At 35.8% G+C, this 25476-nt stretch overlaps 1 protein-coding gene across 2 annotated transcripts in view; it reads left to right on the forward strand.

Annotated features, from left to right (window-relative positions):
- The window catches only part of SUCLA2 (succinate-CoA ligase ADP-forming subunit beta), a 44248-nt gene extending 21455 nt beyond the window's left edge, over window positions 1–22793 (forward strand). For both annotated transcript variants that reach the window (XM_027064838.2, XM_027064837.2), the window contains exons 5-11: window positions 6973–7101; window positions 9793–9931; window positions 13609–13770; window positions 13866–14008; window positions 19033–19153; window positions 19610–19698; window positions 22012–22793. In XM_027064838.2, the coding sequence (XP_026920639.1) occupies window positions 6973–7101; window positions 9793–9931; window positions 13609–13770; window positions 13866–14008; window positions 19033–19153; window positions 19610–19698; window positions 22012–22086 (858 nt within the window). In that variant the 3' untranslated portion in view covers window positions 22087–22793. The remainder of the gene's footprint in view (window positions 1–6972; window positions 7102–9792; window positions 9932–13608; window positions 13771–13865; window positions 14009–19032; window positions 19154–19609; window positions 19699–22011) is intronic.
- Window positions 22794–25476: the final 2683 nt, after the last annotated feature.

A 25476-nucleotide genomic window follows, 5' to 3' on the forward strand; every position in this document is an offset into this window, starting at 1 on the left:
TGAACTGCTGAGATCATGACCAGAGCTGAAATCAAGAGTCAGGATACTTAACTGACTGAGCCACCCAGATGCCTCACGATTTCTGTTTTTTTAAAGGCTGAATGTATTCCATTGTATGTGCATATATATAGTTTTCCTTATTTTCTTTATTTTTCATCTCCTGATGGACATTCAGGTTTCTTCGTCCTGACTATTGTGAATAATGTTGCAGTTAATGTAGGTATGCAGATGTCTATTGAGATACCATTTTCAGTTCCATTGGATATATACCTCAAAGTGGGATTGCTGGATCATATGGTAATATGGTGTTTAATTTTTTGAGGAACCTTGATACTGTTTTTCACAGTGGTTCTACTATTGTACATTTCTACCAACAGGGCACAGGAGTTCAATTTTTCCACATCCTCACTAAATGCTTTTTTTTTTTTTTTTGACAGAAGTTATTCTAACGGGTGTGAGGTAATATCTCACTGTGGTTTTGATTTGCATTTCTTTAATGATTACTGATAATGAGCACCCTTTCATATACTTGTTGGCCATTTGTATATTGTTATGAACTGACTGTTTATTCCCCCCACCCCAATTCATATTTTGAAGCCCTAAGCCCTAATGTGATGATATATGGAAGTGAGCCTTTGGTAGTTAGGTTTATGTGAGGTAATGTTGCGACTATGAGGTGGAATGCTGCTATAACAAATAGATAAAAATGCTGAAGTGGCTTTGGAACTGGGTAATGGATGGAAACTGAAAGAGTCTTGAGGTATGTGGTAGAAAAAGCTGGGGTTATTGTGGAGGGATTTTTGAAGGTGATTCTGGTGAGGACTCAGAAAGAAAAGAGCTATAGAGAAAACCTCCATCTTAGAGAATATATAAATAGTCACGAATAGAATGTTGGTAGAAATATGGGTAGATATAGATATGGAAAGATCATTCTTTTGCGGTCTCAGACTGAAATGATGAATGATGGAAAAAAGGTGATCCTTCTCACAATGTGGCAAAGAACTTGGCTGAATTGTGTTTATGTTCTAGCGTTTTGTGGAAGGTAGAACTTGGGAGGGATGAATGTTTAGCTGAGGAGATTTTTAAGCATTGTATTGAGGAAGCAGCTTGGTTCCTTCTGACTACTTATAGTAAACTTTGAGAAGAGAGAAACAAATTGAACAAGGGATTGTTAAACGAAGCAAAAAGATATCAGAATTTAAAGATTTGGAAAATTCTCAGCCTGCCTGAACTCCAAAAACTAAGAAAGCTATTTGGAAAAGAATATGAAGGATGTGGCTGAAAAACCATTTGATAAGGAGATTAGTATGAGTATGAACCATGAACTGTGAGAAATAAATGCCTGTTGTTTAAATCACCCAGTTTACTGTACTTTGTTATGCTACCATAAGCTGATGAAGATCTGCATCTTCTCTGAAGAAATGTCTATTCAAGTCCTTTGCACATTTTTAAATTGGATTGTTTGGGTTTTAGTTATTGAATTGTGGTTCTTTATATATCCTGAATATTAATCTCTTATCGTGCATATGGATTGCAGATATTCTCCCGCTCTGTAGGTTGCCTTTTCACTCTCTTGATTGTTTCTTTTACAGTGTTGAAGTTTTGAGTTTGATTTAGTCCAGTTTGTCTCTTTCTGCTTTTATTGCCTGTGATTTGATGTCTTATCCAAGAAATTATTGCCAAATCTAATGTCATGAAGTCTTCCCCCTGTTTTCTTCTAGGAGTTTTGCTGTTTTAGATCTTCCATTTTGGTCTTTAATCCATTTTGAGTTAATTTTTGTTTATAGTGTAAAGTAAGGATCATCTTCATTAATTTGCACGTGGATATTCAATTTCTCCAACACCATTGTTGAAGAGACTATCCTTTCCCCATTGTGTAGCTGTGGCACATTTGTCAGAGACCGTTTGACTATATATGAGGATTTATTTCTGCGTTTTCTGTTTCATTGGTTTATATGTCTGTCTTTATGCCAGAACCATACTGTTTTGATTACTATAGCTTTGTTATGTGTTTGAAACTGGGAATTATGAGGCTCCAGCTTTGTTTTTCTTTTTCAAGATTATTTTGGTTATTCAGGATCCTCAGAGAGTTCATATGAATTTTCTTTCTTTTCTTTTTTTTTTTTTTCTATTTTTTCAAACAAGGGACAATGGAAAAATACCGTATTGGAAGAAAGTGCTAGTAGGGATTGCATTTGATCTGTAGATTGCCATGGGTAGTATTGGACATTTTAATAATATTAAATCTTCCAGTCAGTGTCTTTCTGTTTATTGTATCCTGTTTAGTTTCATTCAGCACTGTGATACAGTTTTCCTTGTACAAGTCTTTTATCTTTCTGATTAAATTTATCCTATTTTATTCTTTTTGATGCTATTGTAAATGGGATCATTTTCTTTAAAAAAATTTTTTTTTAACGTTTATTTATTATTAAGAGACAGAGCATGAGCATGTGAGGGGCAGAGAGAGGGGGAGGCACAGAATCTGAAGCAGGCTCCATGCCCTGAGCTGTCAGCACAGAGCCTGACACAGGGCTCGAACTCACAAACTGTGAGATCATGACCTGGGCGAAGTTGGATGCCCAACTGACTGAGCCACCCAGGAGCCCCGGGATCGTTTTCTTAATTTCCTTTTCAGATTGTTCATTGTTAGTGTATAGAAATGCAAGATATATTTGTATGTTGATTTTGTATCCTGTGACTTTGCTGATCTCATTTATTAGTTCTTAAACAGTTTTTTGGAGGTTCTTTAGAGTTTCTATATCCAAGACCACATTGTAAACAGAGGTAATTTTACTTCTTCCTTCCCTGTTTGGATACCTTTTATTTCTTTTTCTTGCCTGATTGCTCTGGCCAAGACTTCCAAATATCATAGTGAATAAAGTGACAAGAATGAGCATCTTTGCCTTTTTCCTGATCTTAGAAGGCAGCTTTCAGTTGTTTGCCATTGAGTATGTTCGTTGTGGGTTGTTTATATATGGCCTTTATTATGTTGAGGTAATTCTTTGTATTCCTAGTTTGTTGAGTGTTTTTATAAAAGGATGTTGACGTTTTTGAAATGATTTTTCTGCATCAGTGGAGATGATCATGTGGTTTTTGAACTTGATTCTGTTAATGTGGTGAATTATTTTGATTTTTATAGGGTGAAACATCATTGCTTTCCAGGAATAAATCCCATTTGCTCATGATATATAATCCTGTCAGTGTGTTACTGAAATTGGTTACTAGTGTTTTGTTGAGAGTTTTTGCATCAATATACATCAGGGATGTTGGTTAGTAGTTTTCTTGTGGTATCTTTGTCTGGTTTTGGTATCAATGCTGACCTTGCTGAATGGGTTTGGAAGTGTTCCTCCCTCTTTAATTTTTTGGAAAAGTTTGAGAAGGATTGCTATTAGTTCTTTAAATATTTGGTGAAATTCTTTAGTGAGGTCATTTGGTACTGGGCTTTTCTTTGTTGGGAAGTTTTTAATTACTCATTTAATCTCCTTGTAATATATCCAGATTTTTTTTTTCTTCAGTACTCATTTTTGGTCTATTTTGTGTGTCTAGGAATTCATCCATTTCTTCTAGGTTATCCAGTTGGTTGGCATGTAATTATTCATAGTAGTCTCTTATCCTTTTTGTTTCTGTGGCATCCATTTGTAATGTCTTCTTTTTCACTTCTAATTTTTGTTACTGTGTTTTTTCTTTTCTTAGTTTACCTAAGGGTTTGTAAATTTTGTTAATCTCTTCAACAAACCAGATTTTAGTTTTATTAGTTATTTCTGTTCTATTTTCTTTTATTTATTTCTGCTCTAATCTTTATTATTTCTCTCTTTCTGCTAACTTCGGGTTTAGTTTGTTCTTTTTCTAGTTCCTTGAGTTATTAAAAAAAATCCATGAGCTGGCTGCTTTTCCCCAATTTGTGAGAGCTATGTTGGCTTCTTTCTTCAGTGTTATATGTTCTGTGGTGGTGCCCTAACTTCTGAGCTCTCACAGGCAATTACAATATGCTTTTCCCAGTCAGTTTTCTAAGTTAGGTTAGACAGAAATCAGTTCCTTCAATAGTCCCCTGAAAAGCAAGAATGTTGGATGCATATTCGACTTTCCCTTTTCCTTCCCAAGGGAGAAGCACAGCATTGGGCTATTTCTCTTGATCTTAAGCTGTGTCAATCAATGTAGGGGAGGGGCTGACTTGGATGAAATGAAATGGCTTTTTTTTTTTTTTTTTTTTTTTTTACCTGTTTCATTGCAGTTGAACCTAAGGTACTACAGTTTCCTAACTGGTTTCTGGCATTCCCATAAAGAGATTTACTCTCCTAAAAAGGAATAAAAAATTCAGATCATATAATATTAAGTTAGTGTTTCTGTGGGAGAACGAGTCTAGGGCTTCCTGTTCTACCATCTTGGTGAATCTGATGTCCACAGTTTTTTGGGGGTGCTTTAGTAAATAGGTATGGTGGATTAAATCACTGACCACTTTGTTGAGCTTAAACTTCAGGACCCCTTTCCTTCCAGAAGGTTGGGCTGATATCATGTGGCTCAAAGCTCCAAACCTCTAAATCACATTGTTTGCCTTTCTGTCCTTTGCATGCCTTCTGCCTTCCTGAGTCATCTCCTTTGTATTAACTTGGGCCTACCATGAGTCGCCTCATTAGCATAAACTCTAAGTTGTACTGGATGGTTTAAAGGTGCTTTTCAGACATTGGGGGTAAAGGCCAGCCAAATTCTTTATTACACATGCATATTGAAATCTAATCACATAATGTAAAATTTAAAGGGTGCGAAGATGTACAAGGAAATATCGGTCTTCCACCCACCCCTGTTTCTCAGCCCCCCAGTTTTTCTCCATGGAGGCTGGTACTGTTTTTTAAATCATTTTTTTTCACCTAAGTAACAGTTAATTCCCATAAAAAGTAGTAGGTTTTTCCCCCCTTTGGCTATTGCTTATTTTGAGGATTTGAAGGACTGTTTTGTTCTCCAAACAGTAATGAATACATTTATGTGAATGAATCCTTTACTTTAAATCTTGAAATGAGTTTGTTACTGAAACACACTAGTTCCTGGGATAGAAAAGTGAAAATAATCTTTTGCTTTTGTTTTTTTCCCCATGAAAGTCATGCTTTCTTTTCTCCTGGATTAAGAATACTATGTTCATTGTAAAAAAATTTGAGGGGGGAGAATAGTGACACATAGGGTAACAAAAGTCTTACCATTTAATGTTTTCCCATCTTTTTTTGCAGTTTGTGTGATTAGTGAGTGGTTGCACATTTAAACATACTTTATGTTAAAAAACTTCACATAGTTTTGGAAAACAGTATGGAGGTTCCTCAAAAAACTAAAAAATAGAACTACCCTACGATCTAGCAATTGCACTATTTATTTATTTATCCATGTAGGTATTTATCCATGGGATATTTATCCATGGGATACAGGTGTGCTGTATTTATCCATGGGATACAGGTGTGCTGTTTTGAAGGGACACATGCACCCCCATGTTTATAGCAGCACTATCAACAATAGCCAAAGTATGGAAAGAGCCCAAATGTCCTTCGATGGATGAATGAATAAGGAAGATGTGGTATATATATATACAATGGAGTATTACTTGGCAATCAAAAAGAATGAAATCATGCCATTTGCAACTGCATGGATGGAACTGGAGGGTATTACGCTAAGTGAAATTAGTCAGAGAAAGACAAAAATCATACGACTTCACTCATATGAGGACTTTTCAGATACAAAACAGATGAACATAAAGGAAGGGGAACAAAACAGAAGAGACTCATAAATATGGAGAACAAACTGAGGGTTACTGGAGGGGTTGTGGGGGGGGGGGATGGGCTAATTGGGTAAGGGGGAGCTAAGGAATCTACTCCTGAAATCATTGTTGCACTACATGCTAACTAATTTGGATGTAAATTTTTAAAAATAAAAAATAAAATAAAATAAATAAAAATAAAAAAGATTTACATAAAACCTCTAAAAATGTATATCTACTAGGAAAAAAAAAAACTCACACAGTTGAGAATAGAAGCTAGAGTTTTATATCATTTTTTCCTGTATAACACTACTGAGATCATTTTCCTATACCTTAAATAATCTTCAGTAATATAGTTTTACCATTTCCTTGTTTTTGCATGTTTCCAGTTTTGTGCATAAATTAACAAATCTATTAGATTATTTTGCTTTAAGGTTTTTTTCTTGATTGATTTTGAGAGACTTAAAAGTTAATTATTTATTATTTTTATCTTATATCATTCATGATCATAGTCAGAACTATTGTTTCAAGGTAAGTAATTTTTACTGACTTGCAGTAGGGCTAGAGCTTACAAAATTGACTTTTATTTATTAGACTTTTTAAAAATATCAGTATCTTTTTAAATGATTTTTAGGGGCGCCTGGGTGGCGCAGTCGGTTAAGCATCCGACTTCAGCCAGGTCACGATCTCGCGGTCCGTGAGTTCAAGCCCCGCGTCAGGCTCTGGGCTGATGGCTCGGAGCCTGGAGCCTGTTTCCGATTCTGTGTCTCCCTCTCTCTCTGCCCCTCCCTCGTTCATGCTCTGTCTCTCTCTGTCCCAAAAATAAACAAAAAACGTTGAAAAAAAGTTAAAAAAAAATAAATGATTTTTAAAAATGTCCTTTAAACAATAGTTGTCCTTCAGTTCTTAGGAAAAATTTGTAGGTTATATTTTATATGTACATATTTATATTAACTTAATTTGGTATAAGTTTTGTGTATATTTTTAATCTTTTTGTCTCACAGGTGAGCTCTTGTCTTCCTCTACTTTTTCGCTTCTTTTCCATTATTTCAGTTGAACATTTATAAAGGGGTACTGTGCAGGAGATGTAAGGATAAATTCTCAAGGAAGTTTAAAGATAGGAGTGGGGAGTGATAGATACATAAATCTGATAGTGTGCTTCAATAGGTTTTAAAATTTTATTGATGGGTCCAAAAATAAAATCTAGATGTTTTGGCTGTTTCCTCTCTTGCTAGGGTCCTGTATTAATAGGAAGTTCTCAAGGTGGTGTCAACATTGAAGATGTTGCTGCTGAGACTCCTGAGGCCATAGTTAAAGAACCTATTGATATTGTAGAAGGCATTAAAAAGGAACAAGCTGTGCGGGTATGTTGTATTCTGAAGAATTTCTAGCTAGCTTTATTGGATAATTGTAATACTTAAAAAAAGAAAGAGAATTAACTTTGTATAAGTTAAGTGATTGACAAAACTTTTTTAAAAAACTTTTTTAGTGTCAATGCATGTTAATATCTTGTATGAAATTGAAGCCTTTAAAGTATCTACAGTAGGGGTGCCTGGATGGCATCCAACTTCCGCTCAAGTCATGATCTCACAGTTTGTGAGTTCAAGCCCCGCATTGGGCTCTGTGCTGACAGCTCAGAGCCTGGAGCCTGCTTCAGATTTTGTGTCTCCCTTTCTCTCTCTGCCCCTCCCCCGCTCATGCTCTGTCTCTCAAAAATAAAGAAATGTTAAAAAAATTTTTTAGAAGTATCTACAATATTTTCCTTAAGTATTTTAATACTTGTCTTTAAAAGGCAAGGATTATTTTAATTAGCCCCTATGCCATTGTCATACCTAGTAAAATTAATAATTCTTTATAATCATTATCTACCCATTCATTCAAATTCCCTTGTCTCAAGTTTTTCATTTTTTTCTTTTATAATATCTATATAATTTCTCAGGCTGATTATCCTCTACTTATTGGTATTTGACTTTTTGCAAAAATCATATTCACCCTTAAAGAATTTAAGATTTGTATGAGAATTATAATTTGTATGAGTTGGGATCCATATAAGGTCTTTCATTGCTATTGGTTATTGTCTCATAGGTCCTTTTCTAATTTATAGGTTTTCTTTCCCTCACTCTCTTCATCCTTCTTTCGTTTGTTGAAGCAACTGGGGTGATTATGGTTTATTGTTTATCATAGCATGGATTTTACATACCCATGGTGGCATTTAATGTGTTCCAATCTCCCCTTTGTTTCCTGTAAATTGTATGGAATGGTAGGGACACTGTCTTATATATTCCTATGGAGGGAAGTGGTTGATGGATACTTTTGAGAATCTGATGAAAGCTATGGACTTTTAGTGTCTGCACATAAACAATAATTTTTGCCTATACTTTAGTCTTCTGTACTGTCCTTTTTTGTGTGCTTATTCCCCACTTTCTGTCCACCACCTTCTCCAAAAAAACAAAACAAAACAAACAAACAAACAAAAAAACCCCAACCGTGAAGTTTAATACTATAGCCTGTGAGAGTTGACTGGTAAGGTTGGAATACTGCTATTAAATTGTTTAGTTTGGATATGAAAAATAAGTGACCCATCTTAAAAGAAAAGTTTGAATGTTAAAGTTTGAATGAAATTAATGTGTATTAGTGGGAAACTCTGTCAAAATAAGCTTATGATATTGAAGTACAGTAGAGCAAGAATTTTGACTAGCACAAAAGTTTAAAGGAGATAGCGAAATTACCTTGGTAAAGTCATTGAGGCAAGATAATGGTATAAAGGTTTAAAGGGGACAGAGAGAGACTTGATTCATTAGGTAGTTATGTGAGAATGATGACTGCACAGTTAAATTTAGACGAGAAAGAATACTTGATTTCGAATAACACTTGAAGGAATAATCTACTCAGGTTATAGCTTTTTGAGTGAAGAGCAGAAATGCTACCTAGCACAGTGTTTGGCAAATTAATGTCTTTCTGGGTTGATCAGAATTCTGTTGCAATTCTCAAATATTTAGATCTAAAATGGTAGATTATAACCTAGTGAAAATCTTTCTTAAATAATATTTACTTATTTCTCATTTATTTCATATTATTCTCTATATGAAATAAGTCTTAATTGAAAATGCCATTTTTTTTTTGGCTGATTATCCTCTTTACTTACTGGTATTTGACTTTTTGCAAAAATCATATTCACCCTTAAAGAATTTAAGATTTTCTGTAATTAAAATTCAAATGTATTGCAGCCTTAGATAGTAGTTAGAAAAGAGGAAAACCTCCTTCATAGTGTTCTTGACCAATTGCAGCAGTTAGAATAAATATATAGACATGTAGCTTCTATATCAGTGGTTCAGAATTGCTTATGGAACTTCAAAAATTATGAAAGGCTTGGTCCACTGTAGGACTTGTAAACCAGAACTTCTAGTTTGGAACTTTGGTATGTGTATTTTTTAAAAAGCTCTTCAGGTATATATCTAGTTAGGAATCTCTGCTCAAGACTATACACCCCTCTATTAGAATAGAAGCTTAAGTAACTGTATCTTTTGGGCCTGTCTTATATTAGATACTCAGTAGATTTCTGAATGAATGCAGTTATACTGGTTTGACTGAATGTGTCCTAATTGCTTGGTAGACACTGTTCATAAATTACTTAAAAGGTAAAATCAAGTGATTTAATATTTTTGCCGTGATTTGGACCATTGGGATTGTCAGTCCACCTTTTATATGTCTTTTAATAAAATATAAGCCTCTTTCAGTTTAGGTTTGCCATAAGGCTTAGAAGCAATATGAAGGCAATGAAATAAACATTGGAACTGGAATCTAGTCAGGACTTAACTTCTCTGAATCTTTCTCATTTGTAAAATGGCCATACTACTTGTCTTGTGGGAATTTTGAATAAAAAGTTTTATTGAACCATTTAGTAGTAGTGGCTGCTATTTCAGTCATTCATGTTTGACTACAAACAATTCATACTTATTATTTAAGTGATAAGCTAGAAGGTTTTTATTTACAGTAACTTAATGTTGATTGGACATACGCAACATACATATAATAAAGAGACAAATTGATTTCAGCTTGCACAGAAGATGGGATTTCCACCTAATATTGTGGACTCTGCAGCAGAAAATATGATCAAGCTTTATAACCTTTTCCTGAAATATGATGCAACTATGGTAGAAATAAATCCAATGGTAGAGGATTCGGATGGAGCTGGTAAGGGATCTTTTCCTTTTTATCAAACACTGATTCTGTATTTATCCACCAATTGTATGTTTCAGTAAGGAAGTTGAATTCATAAGGAAGTGAACTCTTTCCTACGTAGAAACTTATTTTATAATAAATTGAATGTGAACAAATATGAAGGATAAATACCTGTCAAAACAAACACTTAAAATGTATATTTATGTACACACAGGGAGGTTAAAGCTGCACTGTCCAGTATGGGGGCTACCAGCCACACGTGGCAATTAAAATTTATTAGAATATTCCTCAGTCGAACTAGTCACATTGCAACTGCTCAGTAGCCACATGTGGTTACCTTATCAGATAGCACACATACAGAATATTGCCATCATTGCAGAAAGTTCTTTTGGGCAGTGCTGATGAGAGTAATTAGTGTGGTAGTGAGTAAATGGCAGTAGTTTTGAGGAACTAGCATCTTAGTCTCCCACAAGTTTCAGACTTTAGAGTTGTCATGGGTCTTTATTATACAAAGGGTAGAGTCTGGTACTTGCTTCCTTTTAATATTTCTATCCAACAGAGAAGTAAGATTAGCTTGTCACTTTGACACCTTTTCTTTTGCATGTATTTAAAGGAAAATCAGATTCTGAATGATCATACCTTCCATGTATAGCCATTTTAAAAATATAAGTTGCATTATTGTAGCCTAAATTTTTCTTGATACTTTATATTAACTGTATTACTTGATTTTGTTTCAAGTCACTTTGGATATTTTAATCTCTTAAGCATTTGTAGATCACCTTTCACTTGTATACTTTTAATTAGGTACATACTTTATTATAGAAATGGATTTTTAGTTGGTCATTTATATGATTGTGTAAAGAAGAATGAGTAAATTCTCTTGTGATCATAGAGGTCATTTATAAAACTAAAAAAATTTTTTATAAAGAGTAAAGGCTGATGCACATTTTCAAAATGAAATGTTCAGTGAAGGAGAATTATTTGTATAAAAATTTTTTTGTTTTGTTTTTCTTCTGTAATAATAACATTGAAAGCAAGACTCCTGAATTACTTTCAGCTGTGAAATTCTACAGCCATATTCTGTTGGTGAGGGAATGTCTTTGTTCTCTTAAAAACTAATTTTTTTCCCTTTGTATTTTAGTTTATCTTTTCTTTTCTTTGTATGCATTTCTATATATTTTGAAGGAGTTTTTTTTTTTTCCTTTTCTGATTAAAGGCATTGTATTTACAGAAAATTTGCAAAGTACCAAGAAACATAGGTAGGTTGGAAAAACTTCCTATAACCTCATTACCTACCATCGTTTTTTTTTTTTTTTTTCCCTTAAAGTTTATTTATTATTTATTTTGGGAGCGAGAGGTAGAGAAAGCAGGGAGGGACAGAGAGAGAGGGAGAGAAAATCCCAAGTAGGCTCCACACTGTCAGCACAGAGCCTGACATAGGGCTTGATCTCATGAACCGTGAAATTTATGGCCTGAGCCGGGATCAAGACTTGGATGCTTAGCTGACTGAGCCACCCAGATCCCCCCCCCCACCCTGCCACAAACATCCTTTTTAATATTTTAGTTCATTTCAGCCTGTTCTGTAATTGGGATCATATTGTCTATTCAGTTTATATCTTTCCCTTTTTAAACTTAAGACTACATGATAAAATTTTTGATGTTAAATATTTTTCAGTTTTTAAAGGCTTGTATATTATTTGTATATACGTCTTTGCAGCCTTGATTAGCTTTTGCATAGATTCTTAGAAGTAGAATTTTGGGATTGAAGAGTAATGATATTTTAACATGTTTGATTATTGGGCCAGTATAATAACATTTTGAGATGTATTTTGCCAGATTGTTGTCTGGAAAAGTTGTTCTAACTTACAGAGTGTCCATTTCAATGCCTACTTGTGCCAGAAGTGACTGTTATCTTGGTTTTAAACTCTGTCAAACTGCTAATCAGGACATGGTATCTTATTTTTCAATTCTTTGATTATTTGTGATGTTGAGAATTTTTCATGTTTATCGGACATACATTTTCCTCAGTAGACTGCAAAGTTTCTGTTGATGTCCTTTGGCAGCTGTGTTAGTTCCCAGTGGTTGCTGTAACAAATTACTACAAACTGGACATAGAAATCTAGGTTGATATGTCTTTTTTTGTCCTTTCAAATACTTTCTCCTGCCCCATTCTTCTTTCTACTTCCAATATTACATGTTAGATAACATGATACTGTTTAACAGGTCACTTCCCCCCCCTCCATATTGGATAACTTCTGTTTATTTATCTTAAAGTCCATTGACCCATCTCTAATAAATATGTTGTTAAGCCCACCCAGTGAATTTATCATTTTAGGTGTTGTGCTTTTTAGTTCTAGATTTTTTTTTAATAGTTTTATTTGCTACTGAGGTACCTATCTAGTCCTTTATTATGGCCATATTTTTCTTTAAATCCTTAAGCATATGTAAAATAACTTTCACAGTCCTCTGATTTTAAATCTGGATCGTGTTGGGTTTGGTTTTTCTTGTCTCCTTTTTCTCTTTACCATTGGTCACACTTTCCTATTTTTCTTTCATGGATATAGTAATTTTTAGTTGCATACTGGACATTTTGTAAAATATGGTATAGAGACGAAATTCTTTTATTTTCCTCTGGAAGAATGTTGATTTTTATTGTTATTTGTAGTTATCTTAGCAGGACTTGAAACTTTGTCTCATGTTGGGCAGGCTTCTGGGCTGAAACCGATCACTTCTTTCAGCCTTTTATCAAGTACAGCAAGGAGAATGTTGCAGTTATATTGGGGTGAGGAAGGGATAAAGCACTGAAAGGTGAAGTTGGGAGAATTGACCTTCATATGAGTCATTTTGGTAGAGTGCTGGAAGTAAAACCTGATTAGAATGGGTTTAAGGGAGGATTGCAGGAGAAAAATTTGTACAATGAGTTTAGGCAAAGGGGCTGGCAGATGTAAATATTTTAGGTTTTATAGGCCACGAATGGTGCTTTTCTCCATATTTTTGTTCTTCTCCTTCTTTCTTTTCCCTTCTTTGTTCTTCACAACCCATTAAAAATATGTAAAAATGTGAAACCCATTCTTTGCTTACAGGCAATACCAAATAAGCATAGGCCATATCTGGGCCAATATTGTTTTTTTGCTGACCCTTGGTTTAAACAGACAATTTGTTCAGGGACTTTTGCTGTACGTGAAGTGAAGGGTAAGGGGGAAGGGGTTGCAAAATATATTTTTCTTTCTTTTTTAAGGTGGGAAAAATAATAGCATTTTTGCAAGTTGTTGGGATTTAGCCAGCAGGGATTTAGCCATGCAGGAAAGGTAGAATTGCCAGAACAATGTGTCTGAGTAAGTGAGAGGGAGTGGGGTCCAGGGTGCAAGTGACGGGGTTAGCCAGGTGCATGGATGGTTAATTTTTGGCAATTTTAAAACAAATTTTAAGTGTTTTTGAAGTGGACTTTTTTTTCTCTTTTATCTGTTATCATCTGCCTAGGGTGGGTGTGGAACTACTAACTTTGATGGGGCAGTTTTAATTCCCAAATATTCTTTTTTAATAAACAGTTTGAATGCATTGTGAATATAAATTGAAATACTTTCAATAAATAACAAAACCTAATTTTCCCCTAAACTAAGAACTATTATTGGTTAGTTTATTGTGTCTGTCTTGAAATTAAGATCACTTTCTTTTTCTTCCTTTCACAGTGCTGTGCATGGATGCAAAGATTAATTTTGATTCTAATTCAGCTTATCGTCAGAAGAAAATCTTTGACTTACAGGACTGGACCCAGGAAGATGAAAGGGACAAAGATGCAGCTAAGGCAGATCTGAACTACATTGGCCTTGACGGAAATATAGGCTGTCTAGGTACTGTGGGTTTTTATGTTAAAGTTGGATTGGCTGAGCTTAGTTTGTTTTCTCTGGGTCTGTTGCTTATACAAATCATTTTCCCCTCTTGATAGTAAATGGTGCTGGTTTGGCTATGGCCACAATGGATATAATAAAACTTCATGGAGGGACTCCAGCGAACTTTCTTGATGTTGGTGGTGGTGCTACAGTCCATCAAGTAACAGAAGCATTTAAGCTCATCACTTCAGATAAAAAGGTAAAATTCGAATGACGAGAAGTAACTTGATTAATTAGTAGATGTGGTCATTACAAGAGTAGACCGTTATAATTCAAAAAGACATCACTAGTTTGGAAAAAGCTCCTGAAATCAATGCAATAAAAGTTAACTAGAAAAAAAAGATAAAGATTCCCACTCTAATTTAGAAAACAAGATGAAGATATATTAGATGGTATTAGGTAATACTATAAATGGTAGTGATCTGGTGTAGAAGCCATTCCTGTGGAAAAATTCTGGAGATGTTAGTTGACCATAAAAGCACAGAAATCTCAAAAATCTACAAAGCTACAAACAAGAAAATTAAAATTATTTTAAATTCTATTCACAGGTAATTTTTGTTACTATTGACTTGATCATTTTTTTCTTGACTTGTTAGTTCTTGTATATTTCACACGCATGCGCATGCGCGCACACACACATACACACACAAAATTTCTCATACACACACTTCCTATTTTCCTTTCTCTCTCTTTCTGTTTGCATATATATTTTTATAGAAACAACTTTATTAAGATATAATTCACATGCCATATTTTTATAGAAACAACTTTATTAAGATATAATTCACATGCCATCTAGTTCACTCATTCATATATATCTTTCAAAATACATATTTTGAATTTTTTGGCTAACATACTTTGAGCCACTTTTTCCATTTACTGTGGTGTGCTTGTAAAACACTCATTTTAATGTTTGCATAAATCTGTCATATGTAGATATGCCATAAGTTAGAACTCTGACTTTATAAATGATTATCAGAATACAAGAGATGTGAAACATAATCCAAAAGATAGACATATTATCGATCATTTTTTAAAGAAGTATATCTACTATGTGACCAATGTGGGTTTTGTAAGACTTAATAGAAAAATAAGATAGTGGCTACCTTAGAACTAGCTTTACTGAATTTAGAACTGAGAATTCCTCATTGGTAAGGATAATTTCTTACTCTTTCCTTTTCCTGTGGCTGGAATAATGCTTAGTACACAGAGGTCATTGATAAATATTTATTATTGATGATGCCGACAATGTACATTTTACTTGTGATGTTAGACTCTAGAATTGTTTTTAAAAATTTAATTTACCATTCTTTGAGCCTATAGAATTATTTGCCATATTTAGTTTTACAAAAAGCATTGAACTAAAATGAGAAATAAAAGTGCTTTATTTCCCTTGTTTAATAACTATTCAAAAAAGTAAACAAATCTTATTAGAACTATATTTCTGTAGCTTCTTTTGGCATAAACTCTAAAAAGCAGAGTATTATCTAATTATTTAACTGTTGAATACTTACTAACGTGAACTAAAATTCTAATTACTTTTCTAGGTATGGCTTTTAGGGCCTAGGGACAAGAATAGAGAAAAGCATATGAAGACTTCCAGTGTTGTGGGCTGACAGGAAGGGCATTGGAGTTGGAAACAGGCCAGGAACCTAGGGAGACAATGTAGATAGCATTGAAGTAGCTGTATACTTACCATGTCTCTTTGTGTTGGACACTGTACTTGGCATTTGGGAATACATGGTTACTTTGCTCAAGGCATTTATAGTCTGACTGGGGTGATAACGTGAGTGTAGTGCTGTGGAAGAACAGAAGACTGAGCCAGTAACTGGGAGAATCAGGGTGGCCTTCACTGAATGAATGATTCCTTGAGCCGTCTTGAGAAATTGAATGAGTTAGGCAAGAGGAAGAATATACAAAGGCATGTAGAGTCCAGAGAAGACCACTGTGTTTATGGAATGGGAAGATGCTTATGCATAAGAATATAGCATTATTGGAATGAATGATTAATGTTGGCAATTGAGACCACACTGTAAAGATCTCTGTTATCTGTAGTTAGGGAATTTGGATTTTAACCCCCTTACCCTAGTCCATATATATCATATATATATCATATATATGTGTGTGTGTGTATGTATATATCTCCATCCCCTTCCTCTTTATTTATTAATTGTATATATGACTTAATATATGTTTAATTATAATTATATAATTATTATATATTATATGTTATAGTTATATAATATATAATAATTATATTAAACATGTAATATTAATATATGTTTAAAAGAAAGTAACTCTGCTACTATAGGGTGAAATGGAGAGAAGAGAGGCACTGTCACGAGATATCAATTTGGTTGTTATACCTACTTGTTCAAAAATATTAAGAAGTCCTGGACAAAGGCAGTGTCAGTAAGAATAAAGCAAAGAAACCTGATTTAGAGGCATTTCTGAAATAGAATTATGAAATTCATTTTTCCCCCTTTTTGTGTTGGGAGGCCATGGAGAAGGGTTGGTTAGGTTAACTTGAGGACTTTTGGTTGGAGGGAATCATTGGGTGGTGATACCTTTTGTGCTGTCAGAGGCAAAGTAGAGAAATAGGTATTTCTGAATGAATGTGTTAAGTTTGGGTTGTGGTGACTGTATCTAGCAGGCAGTGGTAAGGATACTATACTTGCTATAATGGTTGGATGTATATTTGACAGTCCTCAGCACTGTGAGAAAAGTTGAAGTGTTAGGAGTTGGTAACATGACCCATGTGAGTGAGATGAGGAAACCAAGAGTGGAACCTTCTCCCCTTCTCCTCCCCTCCCCACCCTCCCGGATGAGGGATTGAATAGAGAAGGAAGACCCAATAAAAGAGAAAAAAGAAACCGACAGATAGTTGCTGATCAGGAGAAAGCGGTGACATCCAAGGGCAAGGTGGAGGGTTTTGAGAAGTAAGGGATGGGCAGTAGTGTCCATCTGTAGGAGTGATCAGGCAGAGTAAGGATTGAACTGATGATTGGGAACCCTAGCAAGAACAGTAGGGGAGAAGGGGGCAGAGACCAGGTTGTAATGGGTTGAACTGTGATCAGGAATTGAGGGAATGGAGACATCCAGACGAGATTACGTTTTCAGGGTACTTTTTCTGAAGGCACAGAAGAACATAGTGTTAGCAGTTGAATGGAGGTGGGGTCGAGGAGAGCTGTTTAGTGTGTGCTTGTTTGCTTGTTTGTTTAGAAGACCAGGAAGATGAGCTGTTTCTAGCTGGAGAGAGAAGAGATTTGAGGATGAAGAAGAGAGTGAGTATAGTCAACAGAGTGAAGGCCTGGGGAGATACAACACAGTAATTAGGGGATGAGTCAGTTTTCGACTCTCTCCTTGAGGTGTCATTGGAGAAAGGAAGATCACATGTTAAAAATTAGAGTCCTTGAAGTGGGATAGGAGACTTATGAGGGAAGTGAGATGTATGAGACAGACCACTAGAGAAAGGGTTGCTGATGAAGAGTCATTATTGTGCCGCCCTTCAGGTTACGCTAGTGTATCAGGGTTGTTGTTGTTGTTCTCATTTTTTTGCTTTTCCTTGAAGTTGGGATGAGTAAACTGATTGGTTGAAATCATCCAGTGGTGCACTCTTTGAAGGGATGGCAGAGGCATACTGGTCTTGACAGAGGTAGGGTATGGAGGAATTAAGCATGCAGCTAACATATCATTGGATTGCTCAGCCACAGGTTCTGGGCTGGGTAGTGAAGAAAGTCAGATCTGGTGAGAGTCTGGGAATTAGAACAAGGTTCAGGGAGTAGAGGCTTTTAAGAGGAAAAGACTGGGTTTTGATGGAGTTAGAGATAATAGGCACAAGGAGAGGAGGTTAAGCAGAGTGTGATTTACATAGCTGATATTCTAGAAACATTCATTCTGGTCAAGTCAAGGATTTGGCTTTGGTGGTAATTAGTTGAAATGGACTGGAGGTAAAAGTGACATGGTAGAGATCTAGTAACTTTAAGTCCAGAGTGTTAGATGATGCTTGTGGTATGCATTGAAGCTATGTAGGATGAGGTGGGAGGGAGGGAGATAAGAGGGTGCCAAAGTCATTATGAATTCTAGTCTATTTCTTCATTTCTTAAAGGTCTAGAAATAAGAGTGGTAAAGATAAGGAATGGATAGCATTGTTCAGTGTTTTTCAACCTTTTTAATGTCCTGTCATTCACAGAAGTGATATTTCAAAGGGGTATAGGCGATAAATAGAGAAGGTTGCTTATAGTCAGAGGCCACTGGCCCAGAGGCACTAGCTGTCCCAGAACCTTCCTAGCTGCCCAAAGGGTAGAGGGGAACAATATCTTGGTATGTCTGTAACCCATTTGTATCATTTGTAGCTCACTAGTTGGAAGCTTTGGTATAGGTGAATGAAGACTTTTTTTTTTTTTAATGTTTTATTTTTGAGAGAGAGAGAGAGAGAGAGAGAGCATGGGTGGGAGAGGGGTAGAGAGAGAGGGGACACGGGATCTGAAGCAGGCTCCATGCTGACAGCAGCGAGCCTGATGTGGGGCTTGAACTCATGAACTGTGAGATCGTGACCTCAGCTGAAACCAAGAGTCTGACAGTCAGTCAACTCAGCCACCCAGGTATTCCTGAACTAAGACTCTTTAAGAAATAAAAAAGATTTGGGGGGAGGAAATGATCAAAGAACAGTGATTCAGACTTATCAGTGATGATGAAAGAATGCTGATCCAAATGGGCCTTGAGGTTTGGATGTGAAGTATAGCCAGGAGTGGGTATTCAGGAGAAGTTGAGTGATTTTGAGGTTCTGCTTTGTGTGAGAAGTTGGTTGAGTTGATGGGGATAAATGAAGAACGAATGATAGGTAGTGAACACTAAATTGGAGATCTTGCATGTGACATTATCTTAAATTATGATCTGGGGCAGTCTTGTTGGTGTGGTGTATAGCTATGCTTAATAGAAAACGAGTAAATGCAGTCCGGAAGTCTTTGTCATATGGGAGGAGACTAGAGAATATGAGCCAGGCATTGAAATTACCCAGCTTGGGGAGAATAAGTTCTGGTGGGTGGTGGGCTGCATAAATTTTAGTGATGAGAGTACAGAGAGTATGATGGTTTGATCTGAAAATGTTACCATGGAATTAACTTGTATCCTAAGGCACAGACACTAGTATTTTCTTGGGAAGGAAGGATACCTACTCCTTGGTTTTTAAGTTTTAATCTACAAAAAGCATTTTATTCACAGGTACTGGCTATTCTGGTTAACATTTTTGGAGGAATCATGCGGTGTGATGTTATTGCACAGGGTATCGTTATGGCAGTAAAGGATTTGGAAATTAAAATACCAATTGTGGTACGGTTACAAGGTGAGTGTAAAAGATATCTTGCAGTTGTTCCTTGAACTCGAATTGTTTAAAAGTTCCTAATTCCAAGGAGTTCAGTTCATTTAAAATACAGTTTTCAAATAGCTATGTCTTTCAAATAAAAATGTTATGTAATAGGAATTTTTTAAAATGTGGGTTTAAAAAAAATTCTGACATTGGGGCAAAAATATTTATAGTTTTGCTTGGTATAATTTGGCACATGATTTATTTGTTGTGCTTTGTTTTGAATTCTGACTTTCCTGAGTTACCATTGACATGGTAAACCAAGATATTTCATGAGGTAACTCTGGACTTTTACATTATTTTCTTTGGTTTTAGAGGCATTTATATTAAATAATGGAAGTACTCCTATGTTGAAATTTCATATTGTGACAGACATTTTAAATGATTTTGTGTAAATATTTAAAACATCTTTATATTTGCATAAATAATTTCCAGGTACAAGAGTTGATGATGCTAAGGCCCTGATAACAGACAGTGGACTTAAAATTCTTGCTTGTGATGACTTGGATGAAGCTGCTAAAATGGTAAGCAGGCTATGATAATCTAGGGACAGATTTGCGAAGTGTGTAAGATGGATGATAGGTGTAAGGGGTCCAGTGCTCCTAATATGCAGCTAAAACACTCATTATTAGCAGTATTAGCCTGTTCATTTTAGAATCTAAGTTTTATTTATTTATTTATTTATTTATTTATTTATTTATTTGACAGAGAGTGCGCACATATATGCACGTGGAAGGTGGGGGTGGGGAGGGGTAGAGGGAGCAGGAGAGAGAGAGTCTTAAACAGGCACCACGCTCAGCACTGAGCTTCAGCCAGCCCAGGGCTCAATCCCACAGCACTGGTTCATGACCTGAGCTGAAGTCGAGTTGGATGCTTAACTGAAAGAACCACCCAGGCACCCATAATTAATTTATTTTTAAAGGATTTTTTGTTTTATATTATATAGATATTGCGTGGTTCTAAAGTCAAAACTATAAAACAAGGTATATTCAGAGAATCTAGCTTTTATACTCATTCCCTGTTTCTTCTTTCCCCACACATAACCACTTTTTTTTTTTTAATATATGAAATTTATTGTCAAATTGCATAACCACTTTTTAAAAGAGGTCTTTAGGGGCGCCTGCGTGGCGCAGTCGGTTAAGCGTCCGACTTCAGCCAGGTCACGATCTCGCGGTCCGTGGGTTCGAGCCCCGCGTCGGGCTCTGGGCTGATGGCTCGGAGCCTGGAGCCTGTTTCCGATTCTGTGTCTCCCTCTCTCTCTGCCCCTCCCCTGTTCATGCTCTGTCTCTCTCTGTCCCAAAAATAAATAAAAAACGTTGAAAAAAAAATTAAAAAAAAAAATTAAAAAAATAAAAGAGGTCTTTAGTTCATCCTTCCAATTTTTAAAATGATAAGCAAATAATGTGTGTGTATGTGTGTGTGTGTGTGTATGTATGTATCTGTGTGTGTTTGTCTACATTTCTCACATTATTTGATGGTAATATGTATTTTACCTCACTTTTTTTACTTAATAACCTATCTTGAAGCACACTCCATAGTAGACATAAAGGTGTTTTGAAAATGAGAACTTTTGATTCTTTCCTACCTTTGTTTATAGACATTTTACGGAATACTCTGGGGCTATATGGTTTAATCAGCAATAGGCTTTTGAGATTTGCTAAGTTAGTATGTTATCATTTTGTAAAAATAATAATGGTCTTTTGTCCTTCTTTGGGACATACTTTGGGAAAGTACTCACTGGTAAATAAAAATCAATTGCACTTTAGTGACACAGGGACTTACACTTAATCTTGAGTTTAAGATTTTGAGCAAAGAAATGGTAGACAGAAGGTGTTCCAGAAAGCTTTGTGGACATGGAAAGAAAGTAGAAGAATCAATAGAATCTTGATTAAATAGACCCCTGACAGATAAAAGTGAGCAGGTGGTTTAATTTGTGACTAGTGTTTTTCTTCTGACTATGAGATTATGGAGGTTATAATAGTATAGATGATAATATGGTGATGATGATGATAGTAGCAGCTGCTGCCATTTATTGCTTTTTGTGCATGCAATGCTAAGCTTCCTCTACAGGTATTATCTCATTACAAATGTGGTTATATAATTTCTGGTTTTATAGATGTGGAAACAGAGGCTAAATAAATTATTCATCAAGATCACATCATACGTATCGGAATGGGATCTGAACCCAAGGGGCCTAACTTCAGAACCTTCTCTTTAGTACTCTCTTGGGCAGGAGAGAAGCTGAATTTGTTGTTTGTTTTTTCACATGTTTATTTTGTGTAATGTTTTGTATGGTACCAGCTGGTTAGTCTTAGATTATAGAGACAACATTGCAATTCAGCTTGATGAAAAATAAAATACTAACTAACTCCCTAAACCCAAGCTCCTATCCCAATATTGCAAGTTAAGGTGTGTACATATTATTTAAAAAGATTTTTATTGAGATGTGCTTTGCACTGTGTGGCATCCAGCTAAGACAATTACAGTTTCTATCTTTAGAAGAGAAAAAAATTTAAGCAATAAAAAAGATTTATATACATATATCACACATATATATTCAATTGGAATATGTATAAAATATATATACATCTTCAATCAGAATATATATAAAATCAGTAAGTATTGAACTGAGGCATGAGTTGTGAATAGTGTCAGATTTGACTATCCTTCAAGAGTGGCAAATGCTTGTAAGAGTGTGAAGTGATTTATAACAATGTCAGAATAGCCCAGATGTTTTACATGAAAAAGACTTAATGTGCATTAATTTCACATTCATCAGTAGTTCTCATTTTATGGTTTCGTGAAGAGATAAAAGATGCTTTGTGTTTTCCTTTCAGGTTGTAAAGCTCTCTGAAATAGTGACCTTAGCCAAGCAAGCCCAAGTGGACGTGAAATTTCAGTTGCCGATCTGATCCGAGAACCCAGAGGATGGCTGAAGGTTTTAAATGTGATATAATCGTTAAAAATACTGTGTTCTGTATTATTATTGTTCCTTTTCTCTTGATTGTGTGGAGATTGTAATTGCCAGCTCGGCACAAAAACTTTTAAAAGCATTTGCTCTGCATTTAATTCTCTGTTCAGAGTGGGCTCTTTGTGTAAAGAATATGTAACGCAGTGATCTCTTTTTTTGTTGCAACCTTCTTTTTTACTTCTATGGAATGTCACTCGCAGTATGCCTGTTTATTGTTAGATACAACATTCTTCATTGATACGAGTCCTATGAATAAAATAAATATGAAGATAAAGCTTTATTCTTTAGCTCTAGAAATATATGTAATTTAGCCTCATTAGTAGAGCAATGTATTAAAACAATGTTTTATATAAGAAGCGTTTATCTTCAGAACCAAATACCTATCTAAATATATCAATTACTATTTATAAACAGAGCCTTCAAACACTCCCCAAAATATTCTTTTTAAGTATTTCAGTGAAGTAACTTGTTATTTGAACATTGTTTTAACCATTACAAAACACTGATTACTGTAAGTTTTCATGATCCTGTGGTATTGATAAGAACCTGTAGGTTTATATCAAATAAAAGGTATATTCACTAAGGACTTGGCAGACAAAATTAATAATGTCAGTTTAAGTTAATAAAAATCTCTCAGTGTAACTCGGATTAATGTTTTTTTTTTCTTTTTCCTTTTCTAAGTAAACACAGTAGACGGTGATGTGTTCATCATTGCACTAAACATCTCCAAGGAACTGATTTGTAGATCACGTACTGGGGCATGACATTACATATTATGGAGCTACCTACAAATATTTCCCTTGAATTCTGGTATTTGTGTGTGAATCATCTAGTACTTTCCTTAAAAAAAACCACAAACATGTTTTCCTTTGTGTCCTTGTGTGTGTATGTATCAGGCTTTTGTTCATTCCTTAGAACAGTTGATATTTAACTGTTAACAGTGTTCATATCATGTGATTAACTGTGTAGATACCATGGAAGGAAAAATCAGTCCAGCAATGACTATGTAACCATACTGGTGAATATAAGGACTTCTACCTATTTTGATGTTCTTAATATGTGATCATTACACACACACACTATGAGAGACTGCATAGCATAGTGATTATGAGCACAGAATTTGAAAGCAGTCTGTCTGGTTTGAATCTTGGCTCCCTTACTTACTACCTATAAGACTTTGGACAAGTTTTTAAATTTCAGTGTATCTCAGTTTCCTTAGCTCCTTTCTCATCCTGACTAGAATTATTTAGTGGGGAAAGGGAGACATAGAGAAGGACAATGGGTGGTGGAGGGGGAAGGAGAAAGGAGAAAAATTATATAAAGAGAATAGGTAATATATTCAAGTCAACTATACATATATCATTATCTATTAGTCTTTCTTGCTCATATATTAAGAGACTAAATTAGAGCCATAAAACTATTGAAAGTTGTGATAAAGTTATAATTAAAAGTCAAAAACTTTGGCTTTTAATTAAAAAAAAAAAAATTATTCCAAAGAATGCTAGCCAATGATGAGAAGAGATTGGCATTTTGTATTAGTTGGGGTCTAGTCAGGAATTTAAAACAATGCTTGGTATTTTGGAGAGGATATAACATAGGCTGTGGGTAATACTAGTGTTTCAGTTATCTAGACTTGCATGATAGATGGCCCTAAAATGTAGTGATTTTCAGACAACACTTACCTCATAGTTTCAGTGGGTCAGTAATTTGGAAGCAGTTTAGGTGGTTTTGCTGCCATAGTCATTTGAAGGCTTGACTAGGGTTGGAGGACCTACTTACAAGATGGCTCACTCACATGGCTGTTGGCCAAAGGCCTCAGTTTCTCCCCATGTGGGCCTGTTGACAAGGCTGCTTTAACGTCCTTGTGACATGGCAGCTGGCTTCACCCAGAGCAAGTGATCCAAGTGAACAAGGGTTGGAAGCCACAGTGCCTTTTGTGTTCTCTTTAAAAAATTTTTTATGTCTGTTTATTTTTGAGAGCGAGAGAGACAGAGCATGAGTAGGAGACGGATAGAGAGAGAGGGAGACGCAGATTCTGAAGCAGGCTCCAGGCTCTGAGCTGTCAGCACAGAGCCTGATGTGGAGCTCCAGACGGGGAGATCATGACCTGAGCCAAGGTTGGCTGCTTAACCAACTGAGCCACCAAGGTGTCCCCCTTTTGTGTTCTCATTTCATTGTCACTTCTGCCACCCTCTTTGTTAGAAATGAGTCACTGAGTCCAGTCCACAAGAGGAGGGGAATTCAGCTCCATTCTTGAAGGGAGAAGTATCAAAGAGTTTATCAACATATTTTAAAGCCATCACCACTTAACGCTGGGAACCTGAAAGAGTAGGTTGGTTGCTGAGTTAACTTGGAGCTAAGACTGAGGTAGTGAGGAGAATCTGGGAGCTGGGAAGGCTTCTGGCGCTTGCGGCCCTGATAAGGAGAGTGCCTTGGCTGGCATGGGGAAACCCTGCCTCAGTGGTGGTCCCAGGAGAACCACAGGAACGTTTATCAGGGAAGGCAAGGAATGAACTGTTTCTAGGATAGAGTGATCAACGGTGGCAAATACAGCCAAGAAGTCTGTGGAATTGAAACAGTATCTAGTGGAACTGAAACAGGATGTGACAGCTTGGTAAGAATGACTGCAGTGTAATGGTGTGGAGGATGTGGGAGTTGAAACAACTGCCTGGTAGCTACTTGGACACCCTCCCACTGCTTCCCCGAAGCATCACTTCACCCTTGAATATTCTTTTTACAGGCTTGATACTTCCGTCCCTACAGCCCTACCTGCTTCGCGTGAAAAAAAGCCTACTTTAACATGTGAATTCTTTCTGTTACATTTGAGTAAATCCATATAAACGACTACTTTCTACAAAGAATATAACCAATTTTGACTATGATATCAGCCTTACAGCAGAACCTAGGATACCAAGCCTGATAGATATTCATACTTTGTAGCAGATGGGATTTTAGAAATCCACACATTGGGGGGGGGAGGGGGACATGTTACAATAAAAACAAAAGGAAGGAGGGAAGAAAGAAAAAGAAAAAGGAAGGCAGGCAAACAGTACAACCCCAACAACCTTAGCAGGACACTGAAGTTTTTAATTTTTAAAAAATATTTTGGTGAGTTGTTTCTGCCTGGCTAAGAATTTTATTTAAAAAATTTTTAAAAATGTTTATTTATTTTTGAGAGAGAGAAATAAAGAACATGAGCAGGGGAGGGGCAGAGAGAGAGGGAGACACAGGCTGTGAGCTGTCAGCACGGAGCCCAATGTGGGGCTCAAACTCCTAAGCCTTCGAGCTGTAAGATCATGATCTGAGCCGAAGTCGGCCGCTTAACTGACTG

Source organism: Acinonyx jubatus, chromosome A1 (assembly GCF_027475565.1).
Source record: "Acinonyx jubatus isolate Ajub_Pintada_27869175 chromosome A1, VMU_Ajub_asm_v1.0, whole genome shotgun sequence".
Taxonomy (NCBI): domain Eukaryota; kingdom Metazoa; phylum Chordata; class Mammalia; order Carnivora; family Felidae; genus Acinonyx; species Acinonyx jubatus.